A 17,157-nucleotide genomic window follows, 5' to 3' on the forward strand; every position below is an offset into this window, starting at 1 on the left:
CAGCTGTTTTGGCATGGCTGGACACAGGCAGCCAATGGAGGCCCACCACAGAGACAGCCTCACTAATGATGCTTCACCTGTAGTCCTGAGCAATCATTAACAGCGGGTGTGTGGGACTGGATTGGGCTTTGGCTCTTTGTTAGACCGGAAAAAAAACCCAGAAAACACGTTTCTCTTGCAGCCAGGGTATATGTTTTAGCTCACAGCAATACTTAATTTAAATTAAATTAAATTAAATTACTGGTACGTCTGTTGTATTATTTAAATCAGCTAGGACAACGAGTGTCTACACACACTAAGATGCCTGTGCCTATGAGACAGCCGTCTATTTCTGGTCTTCAGTTTGGAAACCTGGAGGGGAAGAAAGTACAAAATCCCATTATGTTATGAGAACAGCTATTTAACTCTCATCTGCTTCAGCATAAAGCAAAGTCAGTGCTCCTTGCCAGTCTGTCTGCTGCTGCTACTACAAAACTTGCTCTGCTTTCCCTCTCAGTGTAGTCAATGATCCTGATTGATGCCAATGAATCAGCAGCATCTTACAGATTTGTAGGCCTACAACAACACACAGTAATAATTTGGTACAGCAAAATCACAATTACCACATTTATACACTTTCACAGTTAGCAAATGATCATTAGCTTACAGAAAAAAATCACCTTCACTGCATTGCACTGAATCATGTAGCGCAGCAAAGCCTTACTTTTACCGCTGTATCCAAGTGAAACAATCATAAGGCATATGAAAAATGATATACCGGTATTCACCTTATTTTGTGCATGCATTGTGATATGTAGGCTATTTATGCCATGTCTGCACTGTGTTGTGCTATCGTAATTCTTTATGTTTGGGTGACAAAAGTAGTAATCAGAAACTAATGTGGTGTCAGGAATGGTTACACACTAGACTGTCACAGTGATGGCAGTGAGCACATGGGGACCTCTCATATGGCTCAGTGCCTACTAGCTAACCTAGTGTGGCATGGCAGCAGCTAACAATACAGCTGATTCTGCAAGGCAGGGGCGGATATAGATATCTTGGGGAAAGATAAGTCATTCTTTAAAAACGTACACCAAATAATGGTCACCTATTGATACAGAAGGAACGAGGGTGCTCTTTGAGTGTTTTGTCTCATATATATCTTCAAGTAACTATTTTTTTGTGTTTATTGTGGCTGGTGTGACACTTAGGGGCCCCTATGGAGGACAGATTTGGGCGTGGCCCTGGGTATTTGCCTGTTTGCCTAATGTAAAGTCCACCTCTGCTGCAAGGTTCTGTCCTGGTTCACTGGCAGGCTGGCAGTGATGATGTGGCGCAGGACTAAAGGGCCGCAGCTGGTTTCAGCGCAACAGCTGGTCTCAGACACGCTTCAGACATTCAAGATTCAAGATGACTTGATTTTGTGCTGAAGGAAATTTGCTTTGGACATGCAGGTTCCACATGAGACATAAGAGAACAGAAGTGCTGACAGGCATACTTCATACATCCACAAGTGGCACAGCACGGCACCGCCCTCTACCTCTGGCCAAATAGACATCACTCTCATCCAGAGATGTATAAAGTAGAAGTAGAAGTTGTTATGCACGCATTACCTACAAAGTCCTCCTCCTAACCTTCAAGTCCCTCCATGGTCTGGCACCCCACTACCTCACAGACCTCCTTCACCCCTATGACCCCTCAAGATCCCTGCGGTCCTCTTCCAAGGGCCAGCTGATCGTCCCTCGTACCAGGCTCAAGGCCACCAGTGACAGAGCCTTCCATGTTGCTGCTCCCATTCTTTGGAACAATCTGCCCGACCACATCCAGAATGCCACTTCACTGGCCATGTTTAAGCAACACCTTAAGACACATCTCTTCCTGGATCCTTATGGCTGCTAGTTCCACAAGCACTTTCACTTACATGCATTCACACACATGCTCACACACTGACGCACACACACACTCACACTTTCCAACACTAAAGAGACTAGAAAGGCGCTATATAAAACAAAAGTATTATTATTATTATTATTATGCATGTAATAACTCGACCAGTTTGACATCACATGGTTGCAAATAAATAACATCATACTGGAAATATTGTATTTGCATCCGAAACAGTCCTTCTACTTCTATTTTTCACATCTCTGCTCTCATCTACCTTTCACAACGGCTTTAGAATGTAGCCCGATAAACAAACACCCCACACTTCACTTCATTTTGGATAGAGGAAAATAATACGATTTAAAACATATATATATATATTGTTTTACGGAGCTACTAAGGAGCATGCTACTGTAGCAGCGCCCTCATAACCCTGCTCAGCACCTTCATAACTTCTCAGCAACTGTTCTTCACCATGCTCTTCCTCTGAGCAAGCCCATTGCACTGCTTAACCTGTGTGACTAAACTCACTGCACCTTGTTGTATTGTATGTCTGTGCAAGTTGTTGTAACAAAGCCAGGGAATCAGCTGCAATGCAGCCTACAGTGGTGTAGTCTACATAGAACGCAGGTATACGGAGTATACCAACTTTTACATTTCAGGGATTTCAGTATACCCACTTCCAATTGATTGATCCATTGTTTTGAATAGCACATATATATACAGTATACCCACTTCAAAAAATTCTCAAATATACAGTATACCCACCATAAAAAAGTAGACTACACCACTGGCAGCCTATACTCTAGGGAGCAGGTGGAGAAGATGGGAGCAAGGCTGCAATGTAGCCTATAAGAGTATATACGGTACGCAGAGGAGATATACGTATAGATGAGGAGAGGAAGGAAGGCAAGGAGGCGGGGGGAGAGTAGAACAGGAAGCAGAAAGGGAGGGTGTAGAGAGAAGTAGAGAAAGAGAGAGAGAGAGGGAGATAGGCCTATATATAAAGAAGATGGAGGCCCTGCTGTGGCCAAACGGTAGGGCACTCGAGTCGTCTGCCTCGCGGCTGACCCGGGTTCGATTCCCGGCCCAGGTCCTTTGCCGGCCCTTCCCCGTCTCTCTCTCCCCACTCGCTTCCTGTCACCATCTTCACTTTCCTGTCATAAATAAAGTAAAAAAAGACCAAAAAAAAAGAAATGTTAAGAAGAGGGATACAGGAAATACAACCTTTATCATACTTATAAACCCATGTCTTGATCTTTTGTTGATCCCCTCCAGAGAGGAAATTGCCGAATCCCAGGCGACTTCCCAGTGAAGTACTTAAATAGGCAACATCCTGTGCTTGCAGACCGATCCCATGCATGCATCAGCGTCAGCTGCACTTGCTTACCATTACTATGGATCTGAATTATTCACTTACAGGGGCCAGCAGGTTCATTGCTGTGCTATGCTGGGGTAGTTGGTGGTGGTGGTGTGTGTGTGTGTGTGTGTGTGTGCGTGCGTGTGTGTGTGTGTGTGCGCGCGCGCGTGTGTGTGTGCGCATGTGTGTCTGTGTATGTGTATGTGTGTACTAGGCCGCCATGTGTCTCTCATACGTATACTTGCTCAGTGTGTTTTATGACATAATAGATACTGCAGAGAAAAGCACTGGTGTTGATGGTTCCACCAGGCTCATCTGTTTATTGTCAAGATGGCAGGTGAAAAATATATGATAGCTGTTTTATGTGTCCCATGGCTCAGTGGTATGAGCGCTGGCCTTTAAATCAGAAAGTTGCAGGTTCAAATCCCACCCTTGCCAGCACTTTCAGTTAACTGAAGTGCCCTTGAGCAAAGCACCTAACCCTACATTGCTCCAGGGACTGTACCATACCCTGTGCCTGTAAGTCACTTTGGATACAAGCGTCAGCTAAGTGTAATGTAATGTAATGTAAAATTATTTGTTCATTGCAGTCGTATTCAATATGCATATCTGTTTGTTGGTGCTTGTGTTGTATTCGGACCAACATGTTATTGTTGTGGGTGCTTAGCCCATGGAAAGCTGTGTGAGACTGAGTTGTAGCTGTTGCTAAATGAGATTATTGGGGCTCTAAGTGGAGATTTGGATTATGCGGTCAGTGCAAGTTAGGCAGGTCTACAACATAAACACAACCAGTTTCACTTAAGACGTGTCCTCCCCCCTTGTATACAAATCGTGACTTTGCTTTGTTATTAAGTCATTACGCATTAGTTAAAAAAAAATGAAACCCTAATCTCTTTCAAATGTGTTTGGTCTCCAAGACATCTCACTGAATGAAATAAGTGGGTGGCAGTCGCACTCTTCCTGCTCCAAGCGTGATCATGCAGAGGCACAATCTCATTATGGTATCATGTACACTATAGAGCTTTCCCACCTCTTCTGGGAAATCAGAGTGAGTGACACCATTTTAACTTTGCCCTTTGGAGATGGTGTGAAAATGAGAACACCCTCGAGCGTGTGCGGCACTAATTAAGACCATCCCGCAAATTATCATTGTGAAATTTGTTTCCTTTGTGTCTCTGAAACTGTTCAGGGATGGAGAGAGTCAGAGAGAGAGGGTTTTTGTGTTGTTTGAGTTATTAAAATACCCCCTGTAGAGAGGTAATATACCCTAGGCTTTTTACGTTCAGCCAAGCGTGCCTTATTAACACATGTTCGGAATTATCTCCTATTATTGGCTTTCTAGTAACAAAGAAGTGCCATCGTTTCTTTCCCATTGTTGTGATGGTGGTTTTGTGTACGTATACGCGCCATCTTGGCAGCATGCTTAGGGAAGGAAAGAGGGAGGGAGGAAGATAGGCAAGAGGCTTTAAGTTCATCCCTTAGAGGCAAGCCCCACAGGAAGAGAGAAGGAGGTCACTGGGCTGAGATGACATCAAACATTCATGACATCATGACCGATATTCTACACAGCCCTAAGCTCTGGCCGAGCCAGAGGCTGTGCTACAGCTCCTCCCAGTGGACACTTCTGGTCAGCTTCACAGTGAAGGCACCAGGAAAAACTTTGTAATAATATACATTTTAGTCAGAAAGTTTTAAATAATTTACAAATTGTGTGAAATATTTTCTTTGTTTTATACTTTATGTAATTTAATTAAATTATTTAACAACCATTACTGAAATATGGCATGTTTGTATTTATTTATTTTCTTTTCTTTTTACAGTCAGGGCGCATCGAGCCCCACCACCCAAAGGTGTGCGGTCACCAAGGCAATGTGTTGGACATCAAGTGGAACCCCTTCATTGACAACATCATCGCCTCTTGTTCCGAGGACTCATCTGTGAGTGCAACTCTAACGCACTCATGCTCCTCCATCACGGCCTGCACTGGGGGCACTCACATACACGTTCACATTTCAACCCTATGCATTATGTATGTTTCAAAGCCCACTTTAGATGAATCTGTGCCACTCAAGTTTTCTCTCTTTTTTTCTTTATTTCATTTTTTTTTGAGGTCATGGGTATTAGGCCTGTGTTTATATTTATATAATGGTTGTCGTTCGATAAGAGATAAGCCCTGTGCTACTATATGTGCGTTGCTGCATTGGTATGCTCCCATAATCCTCTGAAATCCCAGTGTAACAACTCTGGGTGATTTTGTGCTTGTGCGTATATTTCGCCCATGCTCTTATACAACTGCCAGTCAAACTGAATGACGCATTTCACCGACACATTTTCAATGACACATTTGTAGACCTCCCATTATAGTACAGACGGAATAATAGAACTGTGGTTTTTTTTTTACAACAACATGAATAACTCATGAACTATTCATATCCAATCAAGTCCACTGATGCACCTGATACACACCTGATATTGATCTCCAGGCCGCGGTGTGAATTTAGTATATTACATTTGAATTGTGCATTTCTTTTTTTTTTTTTTAATCACATTAGTACTGTATCATTGTTTAAAACTCATAAAGACCAACATATTATTACCAAAATGACACATTATTACCAATGTACATTACAAACAGGAACTAGCTAACTAGCTAACTGACAAACTAACTAGCTATTGGCTACATTTACATGACGTTTTTAATTCTGAATTAATAATTCAGAATTAAATAGTTCCATCGAGTTTATTTGATCTTTCACTTAATTCCGAATTGTAAAGTGTTTACATGACGTTTTCAAAGTGGAATTAAGCTTTATTCAGAATTAAATGTCTCATGTAAACGAGGCCAATGTCCATTAACAAAGCTGATACTCTTTAACTATTCATATCCAGTCCTTGTCTATAAATACGTAGCCTATACCTCATTTGCAGACATACCTGACACACCTGTTGTTGTGGGGCTCCCCAGGTGCGGGTATGGGAGATCCCGGAGGGTGGTCTGCGGCGGAACATGACAGAGGCAGTGCTGGAGCTGTACGGCCACAGCCGACGCGTGGGCCTCATTGAGTGGCACCCCACCTCCAGCGGCATCCTCTTCAGCGCTGGATACGACTACAAGGTGACCACCACGGCATAACCCACTGATGCTGGATAGTGCTCATACACAACATTGACCTAGGCGCCTAGAGCTGCATGGACGCAGCATTCATGCTCATGATATTTCAGGGCTGAACGAACACATTCCGATGCAAAATGAGGGTTTTAGCTTTTAAAAGCAACTTCTTTCACATTTGTATGTGCTTCAGCGGCTGAGATATTTATGTTTTAATAGACAGAGGGCACCTTTTCCCAAAAAGGGCTTGGGCATTTAGCAGGTGTTTTTTCCAGGTGCCTTAGGCTAAAATGGGTTAAAAAAAGAGGTCTGCACACTTGAAATCCTTTTCTATTTTCTAGTTTTATTCCATGACAGAATAATGTTTTGACCGTCTTCTTCAGGCCTAAGATGGTCTGAGGTCTGTGGAAGAAACTAAAAAAAACATTATTGTTTGAAACATTATTGAAACATTATTCTGCCATGGAATAAAGCAAGAGAAAGGAAAAGAATTTCAAGTGTGCAGACTTTTCATTGAGGAAAAAGAATGGAAATAGACTTTGTCCTGCACCTTGACCAGGGATGTTCCCCCTCCTGAACTGGCCATAGCATGTCCAACACTTTTTTTAATACATAACTTTTCCATATCAGTGAAATCTACTGTACAAGGTCTGAGCTTTCCAAGGAAACCAAGAATAAGACAGCAAGGGTCAATGTCTGAGTGAACAGGAGGCTTTCAAAGATACAGTGTGCAATTTTACACAAATGGGATTTGTTGGATAACTGTTTTTTAGGCCTTAAATCTTGATCACATCAATGTGAATGACTGCCAGATCCTTTCTGATTCATATCCTCCATACTTCAAGAGATCATTGTCATGGAACATTTGCTCTTACAACAAAGTCCTTGGGACCTTAGAGCAATATTACGTTTGAGTTTTGAGGGAGGGGGGATCCACCGGTAGATATTAGTTTTGATTTTGTGGGAGGGGGCAGTGCTCAAAATTGCAGCTGTGTGCTCTTTCACAAACATGTACTGTGTACAGAATGTAGAAAAGCATGTATGCAAAATATACAGTACAGTCCAGACAAAGCACACAAAGGTATGCACACAAATGTGTGCATGTGTGTGTGCGTGCGTGCGTGTGAGTGCGTGTGTGTGCGTGCTTGTGCGTGCGTGCGTGTGTTCTCCCATTCTAAATGCTTGTTCCGGTCCTCACCCTAGATCCTGATCTGGAACCTTGAGATCGGGGAGCCGGTGAAGATGATAGACTGCCACTCGGACGTCATCCTGTGCATGTCCTTCAACACCGACGGCAGCCTGCTGGCCACCAGCTGCAAGGACAAGAAGCTGCGCGTCATCGAGCCGCGCTCCGGCAGAGTCTTACAGGTGAGCACTGAGTGATGATCTTTATGGAAAGCTTTAGAGCGCATAAGAGTGATTCTACAAATCGACTGCGCTTTTAAGTCCATGGATTTTATTTGCCAATTCCACTAACTATTAACTGCATCCAATGATGTTTTGGACATTAGCACACATTTATCTTTCATATAATATAGAAAGTGTAGACATGGCATTATTTCCCTCAGCAAGAATGAATATTTAATACTGGTTTTGGGCGTTTTCATGCCGTCCCGTTTTCCAAATGTCAGATTCAGTCTTCATATTAGCATGTAAAGAAACTTGTTTTGCCCAAGACGATTGCAAATGTTGATTCACAGTAATCATCACAATATGACAAAACTGTCAGAAAGACCACTGTCCTTTCCATTATACATGAAATTTGCCATTTTGTGTGTGTCCACGAAAACGGTGTTAACCGTGTCACGGTCTGAAACCCCCTCCATAAATCAGTAATGGTTTGGTCTTAGGCCATACGAATAACATCACGTGATGTCATAACCTCTTTGGCAGGATATGGGAAGACTTTTTGGTAAGTTTTGAGCTCCATCCTTCCATAATTTAATCCATTCTTTTTCATGTTCTCATAGCGGGAAAATTGCCTGTCAACTGTGTTATCAACATATTCATAAGAATTTGAATTAGAAATCACATGTAGAAAAACACAGATAAAGCATACAAATACATGAATTGATTAAGGTGTTGTGGTGGAACTTCTGACATCCTCAGTTAGCACAACACCATAAAAATGGCTGAAATGTCAACCGTGTTACCGTCAATGGTGTTACAATTAGCTATGACAGTCAGGGTTGCCAGATGAGGCTGATGATTTCCAGCCCAAAAAATGTTCAAAACCCGCCTAGAAGCACAAAATCCCGCCCAATTCAATTGATTTCTATGGCAAAAAGTGGGTGTTTTTTTCTGATAAATGCCATTTTTTACCCGCACACGGTCATCCTTAGCAGCCCAATTGGGCGGGAACCCGCCCAATCTGGCAACACTGATGACAGTGGAGGAGGAGTATGTTTTTGCCAATTTATCTCCATATTGACAGACAAACAAACAAAATAATTTGTGTTCTAGGGAGATGGGTTCGTTTTTTCTCCTAAAAAAGTGCCGACTTGTTCCCCTGCACTGTTGACCGTAACACAGTTGAGTAACACGGTTGACTGTTTTGAAAGTGTTTTTGAGCTATTGATCCCTTATGTGTTGAAAAAATCATATGAACAGACACTAGGAATTATCTCTGGAGAAGGAAGTCTTGTGTAAGGAGGGCGACTAAATTCAAATCAGACGTTACAGGGATTTATAATGAAAAATGTGTCAGTCTGTATCACAGTGAATCATAAAATCCTACTTATGAAGCTCAACAATCACATTTTCTATATCAGTTGCACAGATTAATGACAACATTATTGCTAAGGGACATAAGCACTTTCAAACGTATGTTGTTTCAACTCTGTAGTATTTGTATATATGTTTGAAATGACATAGTATTTGTCCATAACACTGTTGACAAAATAATCAAGCAAATGTTCGCTTTCATTAGATTATTTATCAAATGATTTAAGATTAAGCTTGGCAATTTGTTTGTTTGGAAACTTAAATATATACACTATGTAAACATCTAGGTCATTTAGTTGAAAAAAATACTGATAATTGACATTTTGCTTTTGCCAAAAGCGTAGGGGAATCATAGAATCACTCATAAGTGTAAATATCAATGCAATGGTCTTCCTGAAACTTCTGGACAGGGTCTGGAATCTGAGGACTGTGGATTTTTATATAAAACTTTATCGGCCAGAATGTGTGCAGTGACTGTTTCATACTGGAAAATATCAAAGCAATACATGGTCTTCCTTTACTCACTGAAACTTCTGGAGAGGGTCTGCAAGAAAGTGCGGAATGATGATCTTCACATAAAACTGGAACATCCATGTGTTGTACAGTGTACTGTCATAACATATCAAAACAATGATCTTCCTCTACTCACTGAAATGTCTGGAGAGGGTCTGAGAGTTTTACAGGTGAGGACTGAGCTGGTGAACTTACCCACACGTAAAAATTAAACATCCATTCTGTGCACAATCACGGCTTCGTTGTCAAATATCAATGAGAAAATAAAAGCCTACATGGTCTTCCCTCCACTGAAACGACTTGAGAGGGGTCTGAAAAATGATTACAAGTCTACTACAGTAGTACAGTAGTACAGTACAGTACAGTAGTACTACACTACTACATTACACAGAGCCTTTCGTACTATATTACGACTTGCTCATTGCCATTCTGGTAACACCAAAGTTATAACAGGGGCCATGTTTTAAGAGTTTAAACAGCGCAAATATTTCTGTTTCTTCCACAGACTGCTCTGTTCCCTATAGGTCATACAGTATCACAGTAAAGTGCATGTGTGAGGGCTGTGACAGTGGTCCACGACCCAGACACTGTGATGCATTATTAACGACGTATCATGTGGTTTACTAGTATAGCTCTCTCTCTCTCTCTCTCTCTCTCTCTCTCTCTCTCTCTCTCTCTCTCTCTCTCTCTCTCTCTCTCTCTCTCTCTCCCTCTCTAATCCTTTCAGCCTCGTAGCCGCAAAACAACTGCACACACACTCATATAGTAGGGCTGTAAGCTGCATAGAGTACTATAGTTCAAATCCTGTCCACGGTATTATGTAGAAACATCCCTCAAATTAAATTACATTATACTGGTGCTGGTATGGGCCTTTGTTTGATAAGAGCCGTGGATCCTGTCCATGCATAATGGGGGTAGAAGGTTGGCTAAGAGAGTCACTTTTATCATGGGCATTAGCCTCCCTGTCTTACAGGCTGGGCCGCTGACAGCTTTGGCCGGGCCCATGACAAAGTCATCCGAAAGGCCCCCCCCACTCAATGCATACAATGTAATGAGAACCCAATTCCAGACCCTCTACATCCCTGAGCCCGGGACAACTGTCCCCTTTGTCCCTCTCTGTCAGCATCCCTGCTTACAGGATATCACTTTTATTCAGACCTCATTATGACATGTGACTTTTGTTATTAGATCATTTCATTTTTGTGTATATCTTATTTTTTGTAATGAAATGATTAAATGACATTGTTTTTTTGCTTCTTCTTTTTTCCCTTGTCTCTGGTTAGGAGGCGAACTGTAAAAACCACAAGGTGAACAGGGTGGTGTTCCTTGGCAACATGAAGCGACTGCTCACCACGGGGGTGTCCCGCTGGAACACCAGACAGATTGCCTTGTGGGACCAGGTAAAGGAGGAGGGGAAGCCCTCCCTTTCAAGTTTGAAGTGAAATGGCGTCCATTTTGATCTGTTCCCCATGCTATATGCGGCGCTCAGTTCATGAGGATATGATAACCTACATTTTTACTTTATCCCTTGATCAAGAAATGAGAAATGAGAATTGAGACACCACCTTCCTCCTCACATAAATGTTCAAAAACAATGGGGAAGGATTAACACATGGGGTGAGGTGTAAGGCATTCACAACATTTTAATAACATAAAATAATATTAATAGAGGAATAGTGTAATAGCAGACAAAAAAAGATGCAGCGTAGCCCCTTACTGTTGATGGGGTCGCCGCCGCGCCGGCGGGCCTATTCACTATTTGCTGAATATACTCAACTACATCATAACAACATGGCTATGACACTACTGATGGCCTTAAGTAACAGATCAACGGTACATGCACACAGGGACGGTACGTTTCCTTAACGTCTCCGTGAGCAGTGCGAGTCCGAGAGGTTCGCGGGCTGCCTTTGACACTGCACAGTCAACGTCCACGTTCTATCCGCGGGCAGCAGCCATTCATTTTCAATGGGAGCCGCGCATTGAACGCGGACGTCCGCACAGGAAAATAGACTCCAGTTCTATTTTCAAGGAGCAACGCGGACATGTCCGGTCAGGACGGACATGCGCCGCGCTTACACGCATTCCTGTATGCAAGGCATGATTTGTTTTCATGCAATCTAACCATTTCGGACTGATAACGGACACGTTCTGTGGACGTACTGTGGATGTCAGCGCCGTTGGTGTGCATGTACCGTAAGACATAGCCATTAGAATTTTGGGGACAGTTAGTTTATAACATAGGCTCTTTGCTAAGGGGTTAAGTCTGGATCAAAATCCATCACCTGATCATTTCTGTTGGCTCTCATTCATCATAGTCTAAACTTCCACAGTGACTATATGTGACCGTAGACATGACAGAAGCTGGCGTGTCGATCCATCACGTGTGGTGTAGAGTTACACTGACCTCTGTTGCATTGAGCGCTTGCCCTGTGATAACGCCGCGGAGCTGGCCTGTCAAGAGATGTAATGTAGCCCCTGAACACGGGCGTCTTGCGTGTCTTCCTCAGGAGGACCTGTCCATGCCCATTGTAGAGGAGGAGATCGATGGGCTGTCGGGACTCCTCTTCCCCTTCTACGACCCTGACACACACATGCTCTACCTGGCAGGCAAGGTGAGACAGTTTCACATTTGAGGCTTATACTGTACTGTAGGTCAGGCCTACTCGGGATGGTTTAGGTCATTTAAATTCATGACAATTAATAATATAAAGCTGGTGAGGGCTTTACATTTACTGACTTATTGGCAAGACAGGAAATCATTTCCTTGGGGGGAAAATCCCCAGGAGGGCGTGCGACCCACTTTGAGAAACTCTGGTTTAGGTCAAGTGTATTCACTTGCGTGATATAAATAACATCCACATGCTCTTCCTGGCTGGAATAATGAGACAGAATTTTACATTTGAAGAGTATACTGTACTTCTGTACTTGGGATGGTTTAGGACAGGTTTATTTACTTGCTTGATATAACACCCACATTGGGTCGGTAGAAAAAGGAAGTCAGAATTATTTTGAATTGAAGGCTTAAATAGCCTACTTCTTCTTGGGATGGTTTTATGTTAGGTGTTCTTACTTGTTGTAAATAATGTTTTTTAACAGGGAGATGGAAACATTCGATATTATGAGGTCGCCAATGAGAAGCCATACTTGTTGTATTTGATGGAGTTCAGATCCCCCGCACCTCAGAAAGGCCTGGGTAAGTGATGCATAGCGTGCCTACTACCATTGCTATATAATAATAATAATAATAATAATAATAATAATAATAACAATAGGTTCAAGGTTATTTTATTGGTCCAGAGGGAAATTCATCTTGGACATTCACAGAGATGATGATGATGATGCTGATGATGATGATGATGATGATGATGATGATGATGATGATTTACTTAAATGTAGCAGAGAGAGTTGAGAGAGAGAGGTTCCATTGGCCCATTGTTTCCGGGTTCTATTATTGCAAGGGGGAGCGGGGGAAATCCCCCTTTAGGCAGACCTAGGCAGACTTTAGGACTGTTCCATTCAATGCCAGGAGTATTATGACACGTCCCTTTAGGCAGACCGGAACCTGGTCATGTTAGGTGCCCATAGCAACCTATTACATTGGCATATCTCTATACTTAAAGAATCTCTGGCTGTAGTTCCTTTGGATAAATGTGTCAGCTAAGTGTAATGAAATGCATTGTAATGTGATAACAATGGTATGATTTGTTCGCAGGTGTGATGCCAAAGCATGGGCTTGATGTAGGAGCATGCGAGGTGTTCAGGTTCTATAAGCTGGTCACACTGAAAGGTCTGATCGAGCCCATCTCCATGATCGTGCCAAGGAGGGTCAGTATAACAACCTCAGATCATTTATGCACAAAAACACAACATACTGTATATGCAAAAACATTCAGCAATGCTGATACCTAGGGTTACCAAAGTTATTTAAACGCCCCCACCCAAAGCAGACAATGTAAGCAGAACTCAATTCTGGGCCCCTCTTCCTCTCCCTGGCCCAGGACAACTGACACCTCTGCATCCACACACTATTGTTTTTATATTGGTTTCAGAATGTTCTGCCATGAAGGAGGCTGGCGTTTTCAGATTTCTCCACTTCAGGGGTCATATTCAGAAAGCTCAGTTTATTGTGTTTGAATTTGCTGTATTAATATGGACAATATGGACGGGAGGCGTAAACTGATACATTATTATACATTTTCATATGTATTCACATTAATGTGGACTGGGCCTCAAATTCAACACTATTCTATAGTGTATTTGGTACCACTCTCCAACACAGCAATTTTAATTGTGAGATGTTTTGAGCTCTACTTCAATGTGTGTGTGTCTCACTGTCACAGTCGGAGACATACCAGGAGGACATCTACCCCATGACGGCAGGAACAGAGCCCTCTCTCACGGCTGACGAGTGGCTAAGTGGGATCAACAGAGGTAGGGGATCACCCACTTCACTATGGGCCGGCTGTAATGTATGTACAAACGTACAAGGAGTCTCTGTGGACCCCTACACTTTCTATATGCCATTATAGCAGCATTACTTAACCTGTTAAGACCTGGCATTATAAATGTAGTTACCAGAATGGCAATGACCAAGTCATTGTGCAATAAAGGCTGGCTTTTTATTCTATTCTATTCTATTCTATTCTATTTCGTTCTATTCCGCTCTATTCTATTCTATTCTTCCGCTCTATTCTATTCTATTCTATTCCGCTCTATTCTATTCTATTCTATTCTATTCTATTCTATTCTATTCTATTCTATTCCGCTCTGTTCTATTCTATTCTATTCTATTCCGTTCTATTCTATTCTATTCTATTCTATTCTATTCTTACCAATTGTAAAGTGAATTGTCTATCATCGACCTACAGAGAGATGTTCCACTCCTCTTGTTTAGTGCAAGTTTAGCCTTGATACAAGTTGAGTAACTGAGGCTTTCCAGGCCCTCGATTGCGTAGTCACTCCTATACTTATCCCTTATTTTACAGAGGTGTCAATTCGTAGTTCAAAATGTAAAGCATCCATGCTATAAATGTGATCTGACCAGTTCTGAAACAGGTGACCATAATGAGTACCCAAGACAGGTACATGTGTCAGAAGGAAAACATTGCAGGGTTTAACTTATCCTATCTTAAAGTGACACCACTACTACTTCAACAGCTTTTTCTGTGTAAGTGTCACGTGATACTGATGTCTCTGTAATGTGTTTGCTGCATAGACCCAGTACTCATGTCTCTGAAAGATGGCTACAGCAGACCCAATCAACTGGTCTTCAAGGCCCCCGTGAAAGAAAAGAAGAGCGTGGTGGTGAATGGGATTGATTTGCTGGAAAATGTTCCGCCCAGGACAGAAAACGAGGTTTGTTGGCCCCTAAAACTTATTCACCTTTTGCATCGTACAAAAAATGCTTGTAGATGTGTCATGGGTGATGCAGTCATGGGTGAGCGGTTAGGGCGTCAGACTTGCATCCCAGAGGTTGCCGGTTCGACTCCCGACCCACCAGGTTGGTGGGGGGAGTAGTCAACCAGTGCTCTCCCCCATCCTCCTCCATGACTGAGGTACCCTGAGCATGGTACCGTCCCACCGCACTGCTCCCCATGGGGCGCCACTGAGGGCTGCCCCCTTGCACGGGTGAGGCATAAATGCAATTTCGTTGTGTGCAGTGTGTAGTGTTCACTTGTGTGCTGTGGAGTGCTGTGTCACAATGACAATGGGAGTTGGAGTTTCCCAATGGGCTTTCACTTTCACTTACAGTGCCCTCCATAATTATTGGCACCCCTGGTTGAGATGTGTTAAAAGCCTTAAAATAAATTCAGTGTTTATTGCAGAAGAATACTGTCACACTGAAAATTTTAGGAAAATGTAGCCTTCAACTCAAATGAATTGTAGGAAAATAAAAAAAATCCCTGACTAAAAAATAATTATTTTTCATTAAATTACCTGTTCCACAATTATTGGCACCCTTAACAATTCCCAGGAAATAAATATAATTGAAGCATTTCTGTCATTTCTACAGTAGTTTACAAAGTTTACCAGAGTATGTAGGAACATTTAATTAGTAATTCATCACTTCCTGTTTCCCTGGGGTATAAATATGAGGTGACACCGAGGCCATTTCTCTTATCCATTCTTAAACATGGGAAAGACAAAGGAACACAGCATACAAGTGAGGCAGATGTGCGTCGACCTTCACAGGTCAGGCAGAGGCTACAAGAAGATTGCCACTCAACTGCAGCTGCCCATATCTACTGTGAGAGGAATAATTTAGAAGTTCAAAACAACTGGAACAGTGGTAAACAAGCCTGGACGAGGACCCAAGTTTATTTTGCCACCACGCACAGTGAGGAGGATGGTAAGAGAAATCAAAAGATCTCCAAAGCTCACTGTTACAGAATTACAACAAATGGTAGCATCCTGGGGTCACAAAGTCTCCGAATCAACCATCAGGCGCTGTCTACACGCCAACAAGCTGTTTGGGAGGCTTGCACGGAGAAAACCTTTCCTCACCCACAATCATAAACGCAAATGTCTGGAGTTCGCCAAGCGGTATTGGGGCTTCAACTGGGACCGTGTGCTTTGGTCAGATGAGACCAAGATTGAGCTTTTTGGCAACAAACACTCTAAGTGGGTCTGGTGTGCCACGAAAGATGCGCATGCTGAAAAGCACCTCATACCCACTGTGAAGTATGGGGGTGGGTCAGTGATGCTGTGGGGCTGTTTCGCTTCCAAAGGCCCTGGGAAACTTGTTAGGGTGCATGGCATCATGAATGCTTGAAATACCAGGACATTTTAAATCAAAATCTGTTGCCCTCTGCCCGAAAGCTGAAGATGGGTCGTCACTGGGTCTTTCAGCAAGACAATGACCCTAAACATATGGCCAAATCTACACAGAAATGGTTAACCAGACACAAAATCAAGCTCCTCCCATGGCCATCTCAGTCCCCAGACCTCAGACCTCAACCCCATTGAGAACCTGTGGGGTGAGCTGAAGAGGAGAGTACAGAGGAGAGGACCCAGGTCTCTGGATGATTTAGAGAGATTCTGCAAAGAGGAATGGCTGAAGATCCCTCTTTCTGTCTTTTCCCATCTTGTGAAACATTATAGGAGAAGATTAGGTGCTGTTTTGTTGGCAAAAGGGGGTTGTACAAAATATTAACAACAGGGGTGCTAATAATTGTGACACACATTATTTGATGTCAAATAATTATTTCTTTATGTGGGATTTTTTCCCCACTGAATAAATGCACTTGGATTTTTCTCTTTTTTTCCATTAAGGTCCCATATTATTTAGAGAAAAATAATAATAATAGGAAGCTAAAAAACACATCTCAACCAGGGGTGCCAATAATAATGGAGGGCACTGTATATTTGCCTCCCTATGGCAGAGGTTTTGCGGGAAGTTGTACTTTATATTCATGCTTTTGCATTATTTTATTATACATATATGAAGTCATAGCAAAAGTAGCTTCAGAAACATAAATATAATATTTTAACACATCTGTTCAGGGATTGCTTGTGGCCTACCAATGGTCCAGACACATTATGGTTGAACATGTACATTTTCACTGTCCTGTATCATCATTGTGTT

The 17,157-nt window shown here is 42.5% G+C and overlaps 1 protein-coding gene across 2 annotated transcripts in view; it reads left to right on the forward strand.

Moving 5' to 3' along the window:
• The window catches only part of coro2ba (coronin, actin binding protein, 2Ba), a 71,322-nt gene that overhangs the window by 50,692 nt on the left and 3,473 nt on the right, over positions 1-17,157 (forward strand). For both annotated transcript variants that reach the window (XM_063188168.1, XM_063188169.1), the window contains exons 3-11: positions 5,044-5,160; positions 6,189-6,338; positions 7,536-7,700; positions 10,853-10,969; positions 12,080-12,184; positions 12,669-12,765; positions 13,285-13,397; positions 13,913-14,003; positions 14,788-14,927. In XM_063188168.1, coding sequence (XP_063044238.1) covers positions 5,044-5,160; positions 6,189-6,338; positions 7,536-7,700; positions 10,853-10,969; positions 12,080-12,184; positions 12,669-12,765; positions 13,285-13,397; positions 13,913-14,003; positions 14,788-14,927 — 1,095 coding nt within the window. The remainder of the gene's footprint in view (positions 1-5,043; positions 5,161-6,188; positions 6,339-7,535; positions 7,701-10,852; positions 10,970-12,079; positions 12,185-12,668; positions 12,766-13,284; positions 13,398-13,912; positions 14,004-14,787; positions 14,928-17,157) is intronic.

This window comes from Engraulis encrasicolus, chromosome 22, assembly GCF_034702125.1.
Source record: "Engraulis encrasicolus isolate BLACKSEA-1 chromosome 22, IST_EnEncr_1.0, whole genome shotgun sequence".
Classification (NCBI taxonomy): Eukaryota; Metazoa; Chordata; class Actinopteri; order Clupeiformes; family Engraulidae; genus Engraulis; species Engraulis encrasicolus.